Source organism: Heterocephalus glaber, unplaced genomic scaffold (assembly GCF_053883595.1).
Source record: "Heterocephalus glaber isolate CG9 unplaced genomic scaffold, H.glaber_assembly_v1.0 deba00001465, whole genome shotgun sequence".
NCBI classification, from domain to species: Eukaryota; Metazoa; Chordata; class Mammalia; order Rodentia; family Bathyergidae; genus Heterocephalus; species Heterocephalus glaber.
Genome location: NW_028258312.1, coordinates 19,628,054 through 19,646,142, shown reverse-complemented (window position 1 = coordinate 19,646,142; position 18,089 = coordinate 19,628,054). Strand labels below are relative to the sequence as shown.

The window sequence follows — 18,089 nt, the reverse complement described above, 5'->3', positions numbered from 1 at the left end:
GCTTGGAATCAACCTTCTGTCCTATTTCTAATGACCCTAGCCTTGCCTGGTATATTGGCACTTGTACTGAAATCTTGTTTTTTCATGTCATTAAATGTTGAAGCACTCAACTTTCAAAGAGTTTCTATTTTTAGGACTTTCTGTATGACACATCAAAACATTTTGGAAAGATGTAAATTTATTATTTAATTATAACATTAGCAATTTCATCAGACTTTCCTGAATGACTTCAGGGTAGATTATACATTTTATTTACTTTTACATCCCTGTGGTTAATCCCAGGGGCTACAGAGACAACAAAGTTTGTTGAATTAAAATAAAATTCCATGTACTGAACATTTAGAAGTTAATCTTGTGGTAGGAAAGGTGCTGGAAATTGAACCTAGGGCCAAAAACTAATCATCTATGCATCAAACGGCAAGGTAGGCAACTACTGTGTGCTATGTATGAGAGAGTGTGTGTGAATGTGCTTCCAAATGCACAGTCTAACTGCCTTCACAAAAGAACTACAAGTGATAAGCGGTGGGGGAAATACACGGTGAATATTTTATGTTTCAGCAGGTCTCTTTCCCTGGAGGACAAATCTAAAGTACTACTCACACAGCATTCCAACAAAAATCTACAAAGGCCACTTAAAAAAGAACACATACACATTTTTGGGAACAGGTTTCATTCTTCCCGAAAAAATTTTAAAATCATGTAATCTTGCCTTGGGATTTAGTGGTCCTACACTAAGCTCAGAAAGAAAAACACTTTCAGTTTACCTGTCAGAACTACTTGAAGTAAAGACAGTCACCTTCTAAAACAGCATTTCACACTGAATGACTAATGCTAAGTGCAGTTTATAAAAATTCAATACTATCAACAACTGACTGTTACTTTTCACCAATTCCTCAAAGCATATGGTTTAATTTTTTAACATGAGACACAGACAATTTTTTTTCTAAAATGGTAATAATATGACAACTTAACATTCCAGCTGTGAAGAGAAACTCAGTGATGCAACAGGGTTCTTGCAAAATACATGTATTTTCCCCTCACTGGTAAAGAATATGATGCCTTGTAAAATTCTTCTGTCAACAAAAGTCAAAATCTATCTCAAAGATTAAATTTGTATTCTAGGAAAACAACAATAAAATTTAAATCAACATGAAAATAAAACATGAATTTTTAAATTGAGAAATATTTTAAAGGAATTGAACTATATCTAGATCTTTGCTCATGCCTGAAAGCAATATAGCTATCTAGGCTTTACATTAAGAAAACTCAGATATGGTGCTTGGTATGAAATGTTCTGTGATCCCGGTTAAAATTAGCAATTTAAATTTGCTGAATGAGATTACAATGCAGGGTCTAATACACAAATCTTAAAGATTTCAGTATTTCCATACTTGTTACAAAGTATGTAAAGGTCACAGGTTAATAATAATAAATGTATGTCACATAATTATTATTAAAGTATGCAATCTTTGATAATAATTTATTTGTTTTACAAATGCATTGGGGAGTAAAAATTTTTCAATTCATCTGTGACAAACCATGAAATTCAATATTGCTCACCATGACCAATCCATGAAATTTGTCAACTTTGTTCCTGATTTTCACAGGGCCTTCCTCTTAAATGAAATGACCCAGTGAACTGAAAGCACAGCAATTTTTTCATCTATGGTAAATCAGTTTAGTTTACCAGGATTTATTATAGGCTTCAGACTTGTTTTTCATGATTATGAACCATTATGTATATAATCTCAACCTTATGGCGATTTATCTCATTGTTTCTTCCCCTTGTTGAAAGAATTTTCCATTACTAAAATTAGTTCTCAACCCAGGTTGATAGAAGGAATATTCTATAAACAAAGAGTTTGTTGAAAGTCAAAGATTAGGTGAGAAATACAGGAAAATTGAAACCAAAGTTGTTAATTACTCTTAGAATATCCAAGACAAAAGTCTTGAAATTTATTGAAAACTATGATTTGTGTATCACCTTTACCAAAATGTTATGGAAACCAATACTTTACATATTTAGACTAAGAAGTAAAAATATTATGTGAAATTTTTCATGTCTAATAAACTAAAAACATGCTATTACACACTCCTTCAGTACAAAGTTGATAATTTTAGAGGAAGATTTAATAATGATATTAATGTTAAAATTATAGTATCTTTTCCAATCTTTTCTATAACATTATGAATGTGAATGAGATTAACTAGAAATCAGTAATTCCAAAATTTTAATTTCTCTGAATTTTGTATAGCTAAGTAAACTACTTTAGCCTTTTTAATGCAATTACTTATTTCTATTTCCATTTGTCATTACTAGTTCAGACATTAAATTCTAATATTAAAAGCACAAATCTATGGCAGATTTATTGAAAGTGTGAAGCTATTAAGTCTCTTAGAATTGGACATATTTTAAAATTATTTTTAATATTTTTTATTAGAACAAATTATATACAATTAAAAACTAAAATACGTTCTTTAAAAGAGCAAAAAAAAACTACATGTGATTTTGTTTTTATATATTATCAAGCAGTGACTAAGATAACCAACTGATAAAGATATTTTGATCACCTAACTCAAAAAGTAAAGCTTACAATGTTCCTGACTACATGGAAACCTTCCCAACTGAATGAGATTATGGAGTAGAGATGCAACATTTGTAGGACTAAATTGCCCTGAAAATGAAAAAACTTTTGTTGGTTGATGTAATTTTATAAAATGTATCAACTTCAAAAAAAACACATTTCAAAAAATTTACTTGCTTCTTAGTACAATCTGATAAGTGACATGAAAATAACTGTTAAACACATTATTTTATATATTAATATAGGTAAAATAATACATATTTGATACTTACTTATATAATTCTCTTAATGGTGAAGCCAAGATAGCTAATGTTGTAAGCAGATTATTACAATGGATATGAATTTTAAAGATTTTATCATCTTTATACTCCTGAGGATTCAAAAGTCTCTGTACAGATGTACAAATCGACCATAACATGTTCTCAGCACATATCAAAATTGTTGTAACATCAAGCCTATTGGGAATAAAAAGAGAATCATGTTAAACAGAATAATCTTTCTGCTTGGTATATACATTTTCATCCATTACTCTTATTCTAACCATACATAAGAATAGAAAAGACTTCATTAGATGTCAGCATTTTAGAGACCAAACACAGAAAGGATCAAAGATACCTTTTGAATTTCCAGGTGTTACATGACCCACAGTACCATTATCTTTAGGGGTAGTGTTCGTGTTCTGGGAATGCTTTTTGAAAAATGTTTACTTTGCATTATCAAGATTGTTGTCCCGAAACTCAAGAGATTGTCCTTGGAATTGTACTGAGCAAAATAGAGCTAGATGCAAGAAAAATTTGCTATCAGCAACACAGATGTAGCAGGTGAAAATTTGATAGCAAAACAGTTCTTCTTATCCATGTGCAAATTGTCAAAAGGAAGTTATAATATGCTTAATATGTTCACCCACTGGTAGGTAGTAAAAACAAATGGCAATACAAGCACAAATAGAGATGCTTATAATTTCAAAAATTTCCAATATTAAATCAATTATGGAAAACTTGCTATGCTGTTTATTTTAGTCATAAACTTATTTCTTTGTTTCTATCTTTCAGGAATTTAAAAATTTTTTAAATATATTTTTAATTGACACATAGTAATACATATTTATGGGGGACAGTGTGACATTACAATACATGAACACAATGTATAATGATCAGTTAGGGTAATTGGCACATCTATCACCTTAGAAATATAGTATATTACTTCTTTCTTTGTGTTGAGAACATTCTACTAGCTATTCTGAAATATTCAATTAATTGCCATCAACCATAGTTATTCCAACATGCAATAAAACACTATTATTTATTTTTCCTATCCAACTGCACCCTGTACACATTAACCATCCTCTCTATATTCCCCCTTTCTTGAATTTTTTTTTTTTTTTTTGTACCGGGGATCAAACCTTGCCCTTGTGAGGCAAGTGGCAGAACCACTGAGCTAAATCCCCGGCCCAACTGAATTTTTTTTTTTTTTTTTTTTTTGGTACCAGGGATTGAACTCAGGTCCTTGTGCTTGCAAGGCAGGCAGTGGAACCACTAAGCTAACTTTAATAAGAACCCAAATTTATATTTAAAGATTTTTTTTGTTATATGACTAAGTTGAGCAGACCTTGTTAATTTTCTTTTTTCCCTTTAAATTCAGAGTTGAAGAAACAAAATTGAAATTTTAAAATGATAAGAAAAGTAGGTAAGTTTGGAGATCTTTTACAATGACATTTAGGTCTCAAATTTATTATGTATATACATACATATACATATATAAACTCTTACACATAGTTTTGGTTACATGACATGTGGAGGCTACTAGAATACTAAAATCGTCAATAATTACCTTTAGGAAGGTTTAATTGTAGCTCTTATTCACCTTCTCTAATTGCTAAATTATAACCCAAGACACACACACACACACACACACACACACACAAATATAATCTGATTTCCACAGTGATGATGGTTTAGGATTAACCACTCAAATTAAAATATTTATAGATTTTGCTTATGAAAACTAGAAGCAATAGGGTCAAGGATTTAGCTCAGTGGTTCCATCACCTGCCTCGCAAGCACAAGGATCCAAGTTCAATCCCCAGTACAAAAAAAAAACAAAGCAAAACTAGAAGCAATAATTCTACTTTTGCCTGGCATTTTTATGCAACCATCCAGAAAATAAAAACCAAAAGTCTCCACAGTACAGTTAATTAATTAAATATACTACCTATTTCATGAGCTGACAGTAAATATGATTTCACAAATACCTCATAATGACTTGCCATCTCATAGTCAAAAGTGATTTACACTACACAAGAAAAAGAATGAAGGTATTCTTTGCTCTCAAAAGGAATTTTCCATTTATTCTTCAGAGTTCAGGGTTTTTTTTAATAGCTTGGGCAGTAATTCAAAACAGCCTATGCAAAATACCGTATTTATGAAGCACTGTAGCAAGAACTAAATGCCCTTCAAATTGCAGCATACTTTACAAGAACATGATCAGGAAATGATTCTTCCTGAGGAACAACAACAACAAAAAAGGCTCCTCTCTGTAGATTCCTCCTAAAATACATCTGAAAAAAAATTTTTTTAGACCTAAAAGACAGGTCTTAATCACCTTAGGCAGAGTATTTTTAAAACAAGTCTTTTCTTCATACAAATCATTGTTGTCATGTAAACCCATTTGTATAATATTCATTGCTTAAGTAACTCATAGAATTGCAGTATAATTCAGTCTTCAATTTAAAACCCAATAACCCAGTGACTTTTGCTCTTCAATTTCTGTTATTTCACATATTTTTTGAACCAGCCTTTAGTAATACATAGTGAAAGGGAATGGAATACAAATAAAGGAAAAGAAAAATGGGAGAATTAGAATATATTAAGAAGAAAAATGATTAGACAAAGTAGTTTCCTTAATGAAGACAAACTACTATATTTAAAACCTTAAAAGAATAATAAACTAAAATCCCTTGGTGGCCTAGAAGCTCAAAGTCAAATTAACTGCTCAGACACAGCATGGTGGCTTTTTTCTCCATTTCAGGACCTTAATTTTCTCTCTTAATCTTATTAACCCTTGTGTATATGTGTCCTAGATTATAAGACGTCTTCAATACTTTCTTAGCCACAAGTGGCTTCTATGTACAATTTTAAGAAGAAAAACAGAACCAAGTTATTTTCATTCAAGGTCTACCTTTTCACTTAAATACGCCAGGAGAATTGAACACGTTTTCCCTTCAGATGTTAGAAACATGTTACATATACGAGGAGTTACATTGTGAGATTCAGGATTACATTCTCCTTTATACCAACTGATGAAAAGGTTTTCGTGAAAAGCAATGGCTTTCAGAACTTCAATTACCTTATCTGCGGAGTTCTTTTATAACTTGGCTGGACCCACGCATATCTGGAAGCCAGTAGACCCAAGGATTTTTCCAGCATTTCTGCTAGGATCTCCTGGGCTAACTGAGGGGGAAGAATGGTCCAAAGATCGTGATGAAGAGCCCAGTAGAAATAATGCCACATCTGGAGTGAGAAGGAGCATCTTTCCCCCTGGCAAAACAACCACACATTAAACAATAGAATCACATCTTCCAAAATGTCAGTTGGCTTCCTATGAATCTAATTAGTTCAGGCTGGAAGGAAGTAGCTGGAGAGTCTGACATACTAGATGACCAACAAAGATTTTTGACAAGATGTTAAACATCCTCACTGACAAAGGAACATATGTTTTATTTCAGTTATGAGACCAGATATTCTAATGTAAATCCAGACTGCAAGAATTTAACTTAGCATATCCTTGACTTACCTGCTCCTGGCCTAGCACTGAAAATTTACTCTTAAACGATCGGCTTTGTAGCTGCTGAACAAGTTTTGCTGGCTGGTTTAAGATAATACACTGGTTCTTCCAAAGTTAAAATTTGTTTAAGTTAGTTTAAAAGGTATATTTTTCTGAGACTATTAGCATCACTGAGATAATTATATAAATCTTTCAGATTTCACATTGTAAAGAAATGAAAAAAGTGAAAATAAATTAGTGAGCTACAGCTTATTAATATTCATGAAACCAAGAGGGAGGTGCAACTATTGAAGATTATTCTATTAGACTATTTCACCTATGGCTTTTCAATAACAGTACCATAACCAACAAAACATACTAGAAGTAATCTAATTTTGCAAGCTTTTGTAAAGCTGAAGCACATATCATCATCATTTCTTCGCATTTTTAGGGAGCCCTTTCAGGGACGACATTCTCTCTTATCCATCCCTCTACAGATTCTTCTGTGTACTAAATTCCCCCTGAATGCAAAGGGAGACCCCAGCGAGGGCCATGCCAAGGGGAACAGGCAGAAACTAGAAGGTTCCCCCAAGTGATTTGTGAGCATTAATTAGGTAACATGCTCTTGGGGAGGTTTGCTAGCTGTTTGACCTCGTTTTCTTCAAACCAGATCAAAAGACTTATTTGAAACAGAAGAGTAGAATGCATTCTTCAAACATTGTCCTTATTATGTTAATATATCAAAAATTAAAATAGCAAAATGTCCTATTTTAAGTCCAGTAATTCACTTTGACATAAAATTTTTGCTTTCTCCACTATTCACATTTGCAACTAAATGTCATCTAAAAAAAATCTGCTGCCCTCTCATACCAAAAGTTGATAGTTTCTTATGCAAGTATGCCTATAAGTATTTTCATCACATGTTATTCTTCTGACAGTTTCTTTGATTACTAAAATAACTTGTAGTCATTGTAATATTAATAATAATTTATAGTTATTATCTATGGACTTTCAGATGGCACTGATAAATGAATATAATTCTTTTTCCTTGCCTTCATTTTGCCTAGAGATTATCGCTCATTTTCTTCCCAAAGAACAAACAAAATCAGTCTCACTTTAAACCATGGAAATTTTTCCTCAGGGGCTCTCTATAGTTCCCTACGAAATATGTCTTATAGTATAAATTAAATTCTACAAAGGTGGCAGTCAATTTTGTTTGGAAATTTTAACCTGTTAAATGTCTTTTTACTTTACCAACCAAACTTCAAATAAAGCAAAAATAAAACCTAGAAAAAAGAAAAAGAATTTCTACAGCAAACTTCGCATCAAGCAGAGTCAAGTTCAAGCCAAAGGGGACCCTGAATACTTCTGACTTCCTAACAAGATGTTCATCTGAACTGGTTAAGAAAAAATGATCATGATAAGGCAGCAAAATTACAGCTTCTTATGCTTTCTTTGTGGTGTGTGTGTGTTCTGTGATAAAGAATCCTTTTTGAACTAAGAAAAGAGTTTTAAAGCTTGATTCCTGGGTCTCTCATATTTTTTATGTTGCGTAGAAATGATGCAGTGTGGTGTCTAGAATGAATGATTCACCCTAACTTTCCCCTTGGCAATGGATTGGTGCTTATCATAACATGATGAACAGGATTTATCATAATCATTGAAATATGAAACCCAAATTTCCTTAATATCTACCTTTTAGTCATAAATGAGAAAATAAAAAATAACTTTAGAAATACAGATTTAATCTCCTAAAAGTAAAACATATTCCTTTTAAGAGTTTTAAAATATAAATTTCATATTCACTTAAGAATATTCCAAACTGATCTTTGTTCAACAATTCTTGTTTTAAATGCATACAACTTTAATGGGTGCGGAGGTTTTCATTAAACTAAATGTGATTCATCTATTTTTTCTGACCTGTTTCCCTGTTTGTTATCATTTCAAAAGTATTCTGCTAGTAAACATCTGTTATTTTTGCAGACTCACTGTAATGTAAACAGATGTGAGCTTTTATTTAGATTATATATCAGGAAATATTATATAAGCTACTCAACACTATCTTTGAACAGACAATTCTTTATTCTCTGACTACTGGAAAACACAAGTTCCTAAAATTGAGCAGATGTCAACTTTACTTAGTTTAATTTTAAACATGTAATCTGAACACCCATTGTGCCATCCGACCAGCACCTCCTCAGAGAGATACTTACCTCTCTGACTCTTGAAACCTGACAATTCAGAAAATGGAAATGATATACCTAGGGCTTGGTTGCTATCACAAGACATGAGCAAATATTGTTCTGTGTCTTTTAAATTCTTTTACTCTTTCTCTACTATGCTCTGCACATGATGATAGGATCCCCTGAGATCTCTGTCTTATCCTTTGCCTATAGTCAACCAAGTATCATTTCCTTTCTCTCAAAATGGGCTGCCAAAACATATTAGTTCTATTTCACGGATCAGGTGGAACAATGGGAAGAGAAGGGAAAAGGGTGTGTGCGGTAAGCGAGATAAAACTGTTATCAGGTACACCACTTGTCAAACTGTTTAAAATCTGTGCTATTTTTAGAGGGATTTTATTTTGGGGAAATAGAAAAGCAATATCACTTTATTTTTCTGAGCATAAATAACAACCACTAACTCTGCAATTAAATTTTAACTACTGACCATGTAAATATATGGAAGCTACAGTACCATGTAATCACAGGGTAACTATCTCATTATTTCTGTCTTTGAAGCTAAAGCCTTGTCATAAGATCTAAAAGCTGCGTGTTACATGGTAGTTTGGATTTTTTAAAAAAATACTTGGTAACTTCAATAACAGGTTCTCAATATATCCACTTATTATTTATAGTGTATAACTATTCTAGTTCCCAATTTGCATAAGAGGAAACAAAATACCCTTCTTTTGACCATATACAGAGATGATACCTGCTCTTCACTAAAAATATCGTACAAAAATTGCTCATTAGTAGCCTGACATATTGAAATAGTTTGAAACATGAGATGGATTCATCTTCAACCTTTCTGTTTACCTCAAGGCAAATAAAGATGCTGCCAGGAGAGGGGAAGACCAATACTTTCATTCTTATCTCAGGCTACCAGCTGTACCACACCACTTTCTTTCTCAGTCTGTTCACTGCTGCCACTACTGTTTGAAGTATGTCAAGTTTGGAAAGCCCTATGTGGAACCTCTTGCAAAAAGAAAAGCTATCCGGGAAGGGTCTCTAAAGGAGAAATGAAATGGTCTTAGAAAAATGGGAAGGTGCTTTAAAAGAGCTTCTTATTCACTTCTCCCCTGTGTTGTAGCAACATTTATTATGATAAACCAGACATAAGTTGGAGACCCCAGGATCTTCAGCACCTGGGAGGTGACAGGAGCCACTGTTGAATAAAACTCTACTCTGTTTCCCTAAATATCCCATCGTGGTTCAGACAATCAAGTAAAACAGAAATCATAAACTTTAATCCAGAAGGAAAGGTGAAATGGAAAAGCTAATAAAGTTCGGAGTGGCTGATGAATTCCTTAAAAAAATCTCAGTTATCTTTTATTAAGATAATACAAATGTTTCAGCTTTTCATTGGAATCGACTTTGAGGAATTTCAAATGGTGTGGTCTGTAGGTAACATCTATGGAATTTAGAGAGGGAGACATTAATGAAGCTGGATGGTGCATCATTTTAATTGATCCACAGTTTAGGTGTGCTGGGCATCACTGGGATTTAATTTGATAGAAATTTGAGATTTCAAAGCAGGCTAAATGAAAATAGGTAAGCTTTAAGTGATCAGGTGAGTCTTAAAGTGTACTCATAAGAACAATGAGAAGAGAGAAAATGGGAATAAAGAATAAAGCTTCTTAACAAAAAATATTTATTAAACACAGATGGAAATATACAACAAGAAAAAAATGCAAGGATAGCCATAACTGGTACTTTTGGAAAAATAAAAGGCATTTTAATATTGTTATCTCTTAGCATTTTCATTTTATCTCATTATATTACAACTTATACAGTACTGCAATACTGCAGCTCAAATTAAGTTATTTTTACTTTTAAGCAGAAGGAAAGTTCTGATGTCTAATTTATTTCAGGTTTTTAAAAACTGTTTTCCCAACGTACAAATTCAATATTTAAAAAATATTATCCTAACAGCCTTCGTATGTTAGTAATGCCAAACTCATGTTTTTAATTAGCCAGAAAGCAGGTAGGCAGTAAAACATATTTGTGTAAAAAGGAGGGATAGTAAACTTAACTTCACACCTCATAAAAAGCTTTGTAGTCATCCCAGTGGTGGCTCTCAGCATCCTGTAAAATGCTTGTAGCACAAACTCTGATGCAGTAGTCCGTAACCTGAAACTGTAGAGTGTTGATGAATTCCTGATATCGTTGGACAGGCACCAGGAATATGGGTCTGTTCAGAGGGAATGATCAAAGAGACAGAGATTTAGGACCTGTGCAGTAGGAGGTAACAATCTCCAGTACTACAAATGGTTTTGATTATTAGATATCAATCATTCATTTCCTCCCAGTGCTGAAGCCCGCATCCACATTCACTTTCCAAAAAAGAAAAGGGGGAGAAAAAAAAGCTGGTCTTTGTTTTGCAAGTCCTTTGAAAAGGTACATCTGCTGTTCTACGAATGTGCACTTCAACTTGAGACAAACTTCATTGTCAATACATCATTCAAAACTAGAAGTATTCTCTGCAAGCCTATTATTAGAGATCGGTGCATTATTTAGGCATTAGGTTATCGTCATTACCAGAGAACAACATCCACTTGTCAGAATCAACTTCTATACAGCTATCACACATGCCACAAACACACTCTTTTTATTTAAGGAATTGTAATTTTGTAGATGCCAATTATCTCATAAACTGTTTAAAAATATTCCACAGAAATAAAGTGATTTCTGGCACATTCTGTTTATAAATTCAAGTATGAATCACAACATCTAACTACTTATGAGAATTAAAGAAATATCATAGCTAGTTCCCACATCAAGCCAAATTTATTTTTCTTATATCTTCAGCCATTTATAGTCCATGGTTTTCTCTCATGACTAAGAGGCTAAAGAACATAGACTAGATTCTTGGGGTTGTACTGGACTGCTAGGTCCACATATTCCTTTTGCATGTGGTCATATGAAGTTCTGGAGAGGCAAGTGTACGATAATATCTGTGCTGATTTTTATCTCTCTTCAGAAAACATATCATAATTTTAAACTGCTGTATACGAGAGGTAAGATTGGTAGATGCTTCCTCTTCAAATATTATGGAGAATCTATTACTAAATAGATGTCCTGCCATATGTTTACCCTGATCATTAAAACAGGTTAACAAGCATTTATTCCACCATGGAAATTCCTCTTCTGTTGGCTTAGAAACAGAAGAAAAAAGTAAATATTTCACAAATGAGTACATCTGGGACAAAAACAATTTCATTTTCTTTTTTTCAGTGAGGTCAGTATCATGTGCCTTACAAATGGAAGAGCTACACTTAATCACACCATAATAACATGCGGAAAGTAGCTGCTCTTTCGAGAGTGCTGTCATACCGATTCCCTTTCTTATTGTCTGTGTATGTAGGTTAGCATACCCCAGGCTCCACCTTTTTAACATTTGCTAGTCAAGACAAAAGAAAATAATTTGCCATGATAATTAGTATTTTCTCCTCAAATATTATCATCAAAATTTCATTCTGGTGATATTTGAAGATTACATGTTTCTTGAAGCATGGCCATCAACTTAATTTAAATGCCACTCACTTCTGAGTAGTTTCTTTCATCAAATTATCATACTTTGTGAAATGCTGGAAGACATATACTGCTGTGGAGAGGACTATGAGCAGGTTTTTCAGGGGTGCTCTGGAAGGAACCTCCTTGCTTCTCTCTTGCAGTCTTTCCAGGACAGCTGTTGCCACTTTATAACAGGCCTCCACCAAGTTTGCTCTCATTTCCTGAAAAGAATCATCTCTGCATGCCAGAACCAGTGGAAGCATTGTGTCAAGTTTTTCCATGATGTCAGAACAAAACTAGGGAGAAATAAATGTGGCGCTGAGTTATTTGTATTGTGACAGCACCGTGTAATTTATGTACAGTGGAGCCAAATTCCTAAATAATGAATTTGGCATCAACCATAAATACAGAGTCTCAGCTTTATAATAATCAATTTCTCAGTTGCAGAAAGTTAAATGTTTCATGTCAAATAAGGAAATACCAAAATGATGCTTCTCTATATATAACCTTCAAACATTATGCTTACCAGGCAGAAGGCAGACACTGTGGAAAACTCGTGAAACAGCTATACTGGACAATACCTTTATATGCAGTTAATAGAAGTCAGAAAATATATCCTTGATATTGTTTACATTGTTTCTGAAATTATACTAATCTTCTTTTGCTAAATTTCCACTGAAAATGTGTTAAATCAAACACCACATGTAAATATCAGTTTAATTTAAATAAATAAGAAGCAACAGAAACAATCTCGTGGCATTTTCATGTTGGTAAAAAGTCAGTAACTTTCAGAAGGAATGTGTCTGGATTTTCACTTTTTATTGTGTGTCTATTTTCTCTACTGGTGGAGGGTGGGTAGTGAATGCAAAGGTGAAGCCAACAGAACTTCCTAGGGAATGTTCTGGAATCTTAGGTTGCCAAAGTCAACCTGAGTCAGTTAGTGTTGAGTAACTGTATTTACTTATATTTATCTACTTCTTATTTTCTCAGTATTTTTTGTGACTTTTGAAACACTGGTAAAGATATTAAGACTGATGCTAGTGACATGGAATGTCTATTTAGGTATCAATGAAGATGTTTTAATTACTCAAACCAAAAAAAGACAATTATGTTTTTCAATCTCTGCATTTCTCCGAGACTCATTCAAAGCTACAACCAAAAACAGGCAGTGTTCCCAACTCCCTCTCAGTCCCAGAGGCTCCTTTTCCATTGCTTCACACTAAGGGGCCAAAAAGATAGCAAGAGGTACAAATCCTTTCTGGAAGCAGTTGCCCATGGATAGCAGAGAATAAAATTGTACATGGGTCAGGTATTTGCCAAGAGACTCCATTATTTGATCTACAGGTTCCTCTTTCAAGGCCTTATATTTAAAAAAGAAAAAAAGAAAAGAAATCCCATTCTACTCATCAGCAGTTTGAAAGGATTTCAGTTGGTACTTGCCTTTGCAATTTTCTTCGATTGTTGATCCTCAGGAAACACATGACTGTCTTTCCAGACTTGTTGGACATTTACAAGGTTCATAGCATAGCTCACAGCTGAAGACCTTTCACTTTGCTCCTGTTGGAGAATTTTTGCAGCAAAATTTGCAACTGTAGTGGTTATGCAATGTGCCATAGGAAGAGACACTTCTTTAAATGCATATCTCCAGCCAAAATCCAATAACGTAGCCTGAAATAAAAATTTATATAAAGTCATATTAGTCCTAACTTAGCAACAAATGTTTCTATAGATACAAAATTATTGTTTTCATTCAACACACTGAATATAGGTATTCTCCAATACACTGTAAAAGCTGTTCTTACAACCTGAAAAATATTACCTACTGAATAAAGCAATATACAAAACATGTGCATTCTTTACACACAGTAATATACTGACATTTCATTTTAATTCATCAGTGGATTTAATCAAAAACTTTTTTCCAAATTTAATCTTTTAAATATAGTTCAATAAAACCATCTTTATGAGAGCTGAAAGGTACATTTACTATTTATCACATAAGGCAACCTTTAAATTCAATATATTTAATAAAGTCTAAATTAGATTTTTATATTCCTTTTATAGTTTATTGTTAACAAGTATTGCAACATATGACAGCATTTAATATTCAATCTTTGATTTCTTTTTTAATCTCAAAATCCAGACAGGACAAAAAAATAGCAATAAGAAATAAATTTCTCACAGAAAACACAATGCCGTATCTTTCTGGATTTCTTGGTTAGAATTGTATTTAGTCTCTCCACCCACAAAGTGGTAGGCAGGCACTATTACTTTTGTTCCAGGAAATGAATTAAAATGATCTGCATTGTTCTGTGTGTGGGAGAAGTAGAAGGGCTTGAGGGGCAGGGGCTGATGTTGTCATGTTTTTGTCGGGTTTTTTTGGTCTATGTCTCATATGGCAATAAAACTTATGAATGTTTGTTTTTCTATGTTCCCTCATGTTCTTGAAAGTACTGAAAATTTATGAGTTCTATGAAGATCCTATGCTTAGAATAAAACTCTATTTCAATGTAACCTTATTGATGGTAACATTTCATCAACTCTAAATTCAGAAGACAGAATTACTTATTTTTCTTGATCCCAAGTTTTTTTGTTAAAAAAAATAGGAGAGGAGCTGAATGATTTCTATGGTCCCTTTTTAGAACAAAATTACTAAGATTATGATCATTAGCCTAATTTTCCTGTGTGCATACTCTATTCAGAATTAATTTAATGCTTTTTATATATTCTGTACAAAATAATAAAGGTGATTCATTTCTTAAAGCTAAAGTTCTATGACTTCATGACTCTATAATCAGAAAAAGTAGCTCTTCTTCTCATTATTGTCATAATGCAATGTAATTGAACCTCCCTGTCTAAAGTCTATTTGAACCTTTAATATCATAGGGCATGAAACACATCTCTCTTATCTTACATTTGCATAAAATTAACCAATAATTGAATCTGCTAAGTGTATAGAATCTCCTTTCTTTTTTGTTGTTGTTGTTTGTTTGTTTGTTTTTTGGTACTGGGGATCAAACTCGGTACCTTGCGCTTACGAGGCAGGTGGTGAAACTATCCCTGGCCCTAGAATCTCCTTTCTTAAAAGTGGAAATTTAGAAGTGGTGTGATTCTAGATCTGGGCCATGACAGTAATCCCTTGGGGTGTACTTATAATAAAAAGGTAAACAAGAGCCCATTTCCATGAAAATGAAGACAAACAAAAACACTGATTTTTTGTTTCCTCAGCAGGCCATATCTATTCATTATTATGCCTCATTCATTCAAGAAACTATTTTCTGGTAAAAACTGTCATTAATTGTAGTGGTTGCAGTGAAAGCTTTTTTCTTTATTTTGGTCCAGTGATGATCTTTGCCCATGATAATCTATGTTATCTATGTTAATCTATGTTATAATATGTTATCCCATCTGAATTCCCTTTTCAAAACATGTAAAAATAAACACATTAATAACTGCTCTTAAGTGGAAAATTGTAAACTTTTAGTTACTGAAACTTTTTTCTAAAAGTGTACTTTTTCATGAAAAATTGGTTACTTCTGCTTTTCCCAATCAATATTAGGCATCATACACATTCCAGTTAAAATACAGAACATTTACTAATTGATCCAAGAAAAAAGAGGGACTCATGGCTTTCTGTTCTGTGCACAGGTAGATATTTGTTGATTCTCTGTCTTCTGTTACCTAACACTAATTTAGAATTGATTTTGATTTTTGCTTAATGTACAATGTACAATTTTGAATTTTCCTCATTACTTTTATGGTTAGCTAGGCTGAAGCTCTGTTAAAACTATGTATTCATTTGCTAAAACTATTTATTCATTTCCTTTTTAAAATATTTACCATGTATTGGTCAGGATTCCTTAAGAAAAGAGAAACCACTCAAGGTATTTCAAAAGAAGAATTTAGACTAGGGTATTGGTTACATAGGTGATGAAAGATTTGAGAAACCAAACATAGACTGTAAAGCACAACAGATATTAATGCAGAAGAAAACTACAACCACCCATATGGCTGGAGGAGCAGAAGATGTAGAGTATGCTATGGGAGACTAGGACCTGGGGCTACTAGTGGAAACTAAACTCAAGGCAGACCAGCCAGGTACAACTGGAATCATGTAGGGAGTGCTTGCTGTATGGTGGGAGCAGAGTCCACAGAGGAGATAAAGAAGTCACAGCCACTGCCAGAGATTACCCTGAGGGAAAGAATGAAAGAAATACCCTTGTTTCTCTACAACTCCTACACTCCAATCTTCCATCAGTGCCTTGAATTAGCCAGATCTTCCCAGAACCCTGAAAGCAAAAGTCCCAAGGGGATATAATTCTCTACAATATAGAACAGAGCAGGAGAAGAGTGGGAATGCATCAGTAAATAAGCACTGGTTGGGCACACAAAAATAAAGGCTAGTTCAATTATTCTCTACCCCTTTTTATTTCCGTCATCTCACTTTTCAACAGTGGTCTACAGCTCACATTCTCAAAGTGCAGACTCTGAGTCAGGATAAGAACAAGGTCTCCTGACTTCCATCTCTGTAAACCCATAAAACAGACTGCAGAAGAACACCCAGAGCCCCCAAAACTGATTTCTGTCAAAAACTGATACGCCAAATTGCAGCCAGAAAAATTTTAGGGGAAATGGGTAAAACTTAAGACATTATGATTCATAATGGATTCATGAACACGATGGTGCTATTATTTATGAATAAAATCTCTTACCTCTTTTACTGGTAGCAACTGCTCTGAAGGAATACTAGTTTCATTTGTTCTAGGTTTCTCTATTATAACTTCCTGATTGGATTTCTCCAAAATTCCTAACACAAAAGAAACACACAAATATATTTAAAAATAACAAACCATACTAGCTATGATTAATGGATTCAGATTGAAATTAATTATGCAGAAAAGCTCTACCTAGAACATATACATACACATTAAACACACATACACCTGTCAATGCACAGGAAATATAGCCAACAAGACGTAGGGTGTAGCTCAGTGTGGTGGATAATCCCACCACTATGGGTGACTGAAACAGGAGGATTGAAACTTCTAGCCCAGCCCGGGCAATTTAGGTCCTGGATGCAATCCCCAGTACAGCGGGAAAAAAGCAGGGTAATAACATCATTACACTAATAACAAGATCAAGATATACAGAGTCCTTTTCCATGTACTGTACCACTTGAAGAAATGCACATAGTTATTTTTATATTTGATGTATATCAAAATACAATCTGCAAAGGTCTTTTGTCATTAGTTCATTCTCATGTTAACAGTGTAAGATGAATTAAGAGTAGAAAATAAACTTTGTTCATTTCAAAAATTAAGTTCTAAATTAGTACATACAAAAACTGGCAGTGTTTCTTAACACATTAACACTTCCTTTCTTGAAACAAAAAACAAAAATACATAGAAAATCATCACTATTTCAGAAAAATATACCTTTAATAATATATCAAAAATTAATTTGAAAACAAACACAGAAACAAACATGCTACAATCCCTAGCTCCTAAAATGGAAATAGTTTCTCAATTTAAGAAATTATTTCCCACTGGGAAAAAAACAGACCTACAAAAATGAAATGAATAATGTTTCAAAAAGAAATCTATTTTTCCATTAAAGGTACAGTAATAATAGTTTGATTCAATAATTTAGCATTAACTTTTTTTTCTTAAACTTAATATATGAGGATAAATGATTTATTATGATCTAATTTTTCTGCTTTTTTTTTCTAATTTAGCAGGAAGTTTACAAATTAGATTCTCATTTTGGAACAAAGTTAAGTTTCAAACTTTTATCAGTAGGGATTCTACTGATAATTCCTTTAAATGTGGTTCTATTATGTTAATTATGAATAATTTCTAAGAACTACTTAAAAATAAAAACTATTTTGTTACACTATTAAAGTTTCTTTCAACATTCTTGTACACAGTGTACTAAAAATAAATATTCCAGTTGTTAGGCAATAACACCACTACTAGATTTGGAGAAGTGCCTTCCAAGTGCACCTTGG

General features: G+C 33.1%; 1 protein-coding gene across 9 annotated transcripts in view; it reads right to left on the bottom strand.

The window, feature by feature from the left end:
* Nucleotides 1-18,089, bottom strand: part of Kiaa0825 (KIAA0825 ortholog) — a 382,237-nt gene that overhangs the window by 269,782 nt on the left and 94,366 nt on the right. For all 9 annotated transcript variants that reach the window (XM_087180707.1, XM_087180706.1, XM_013071110.3 and 6 more), the window contains 6 exons: nt 16,795-16,889; nt 13,523-13,750; nt 12,113-12,378; nt 10,610-10,760; nt 5,931-6,121; nt 2,858-3,040 (listed from right to left, as the gene is read on the bottom strand). In XM_087180707.1, the coding sequence (XP_087036833.1) occupies nt 2,858-3,040; nt 5,931-6,121; nt 10,610-10,760; nt 12,113-12,378; nt 13,523-13,750; nt 16,795-16,889 (1,114 nt within the window). The remainder of the gene's footprint in view (nt 1-2,857; nt 3,041-5,930; nt 6,122-10,609; nt 10,761-12,112; nt 12,379-13,522; nt 13,751-16,794; nt 16,890-18,089) is intronic.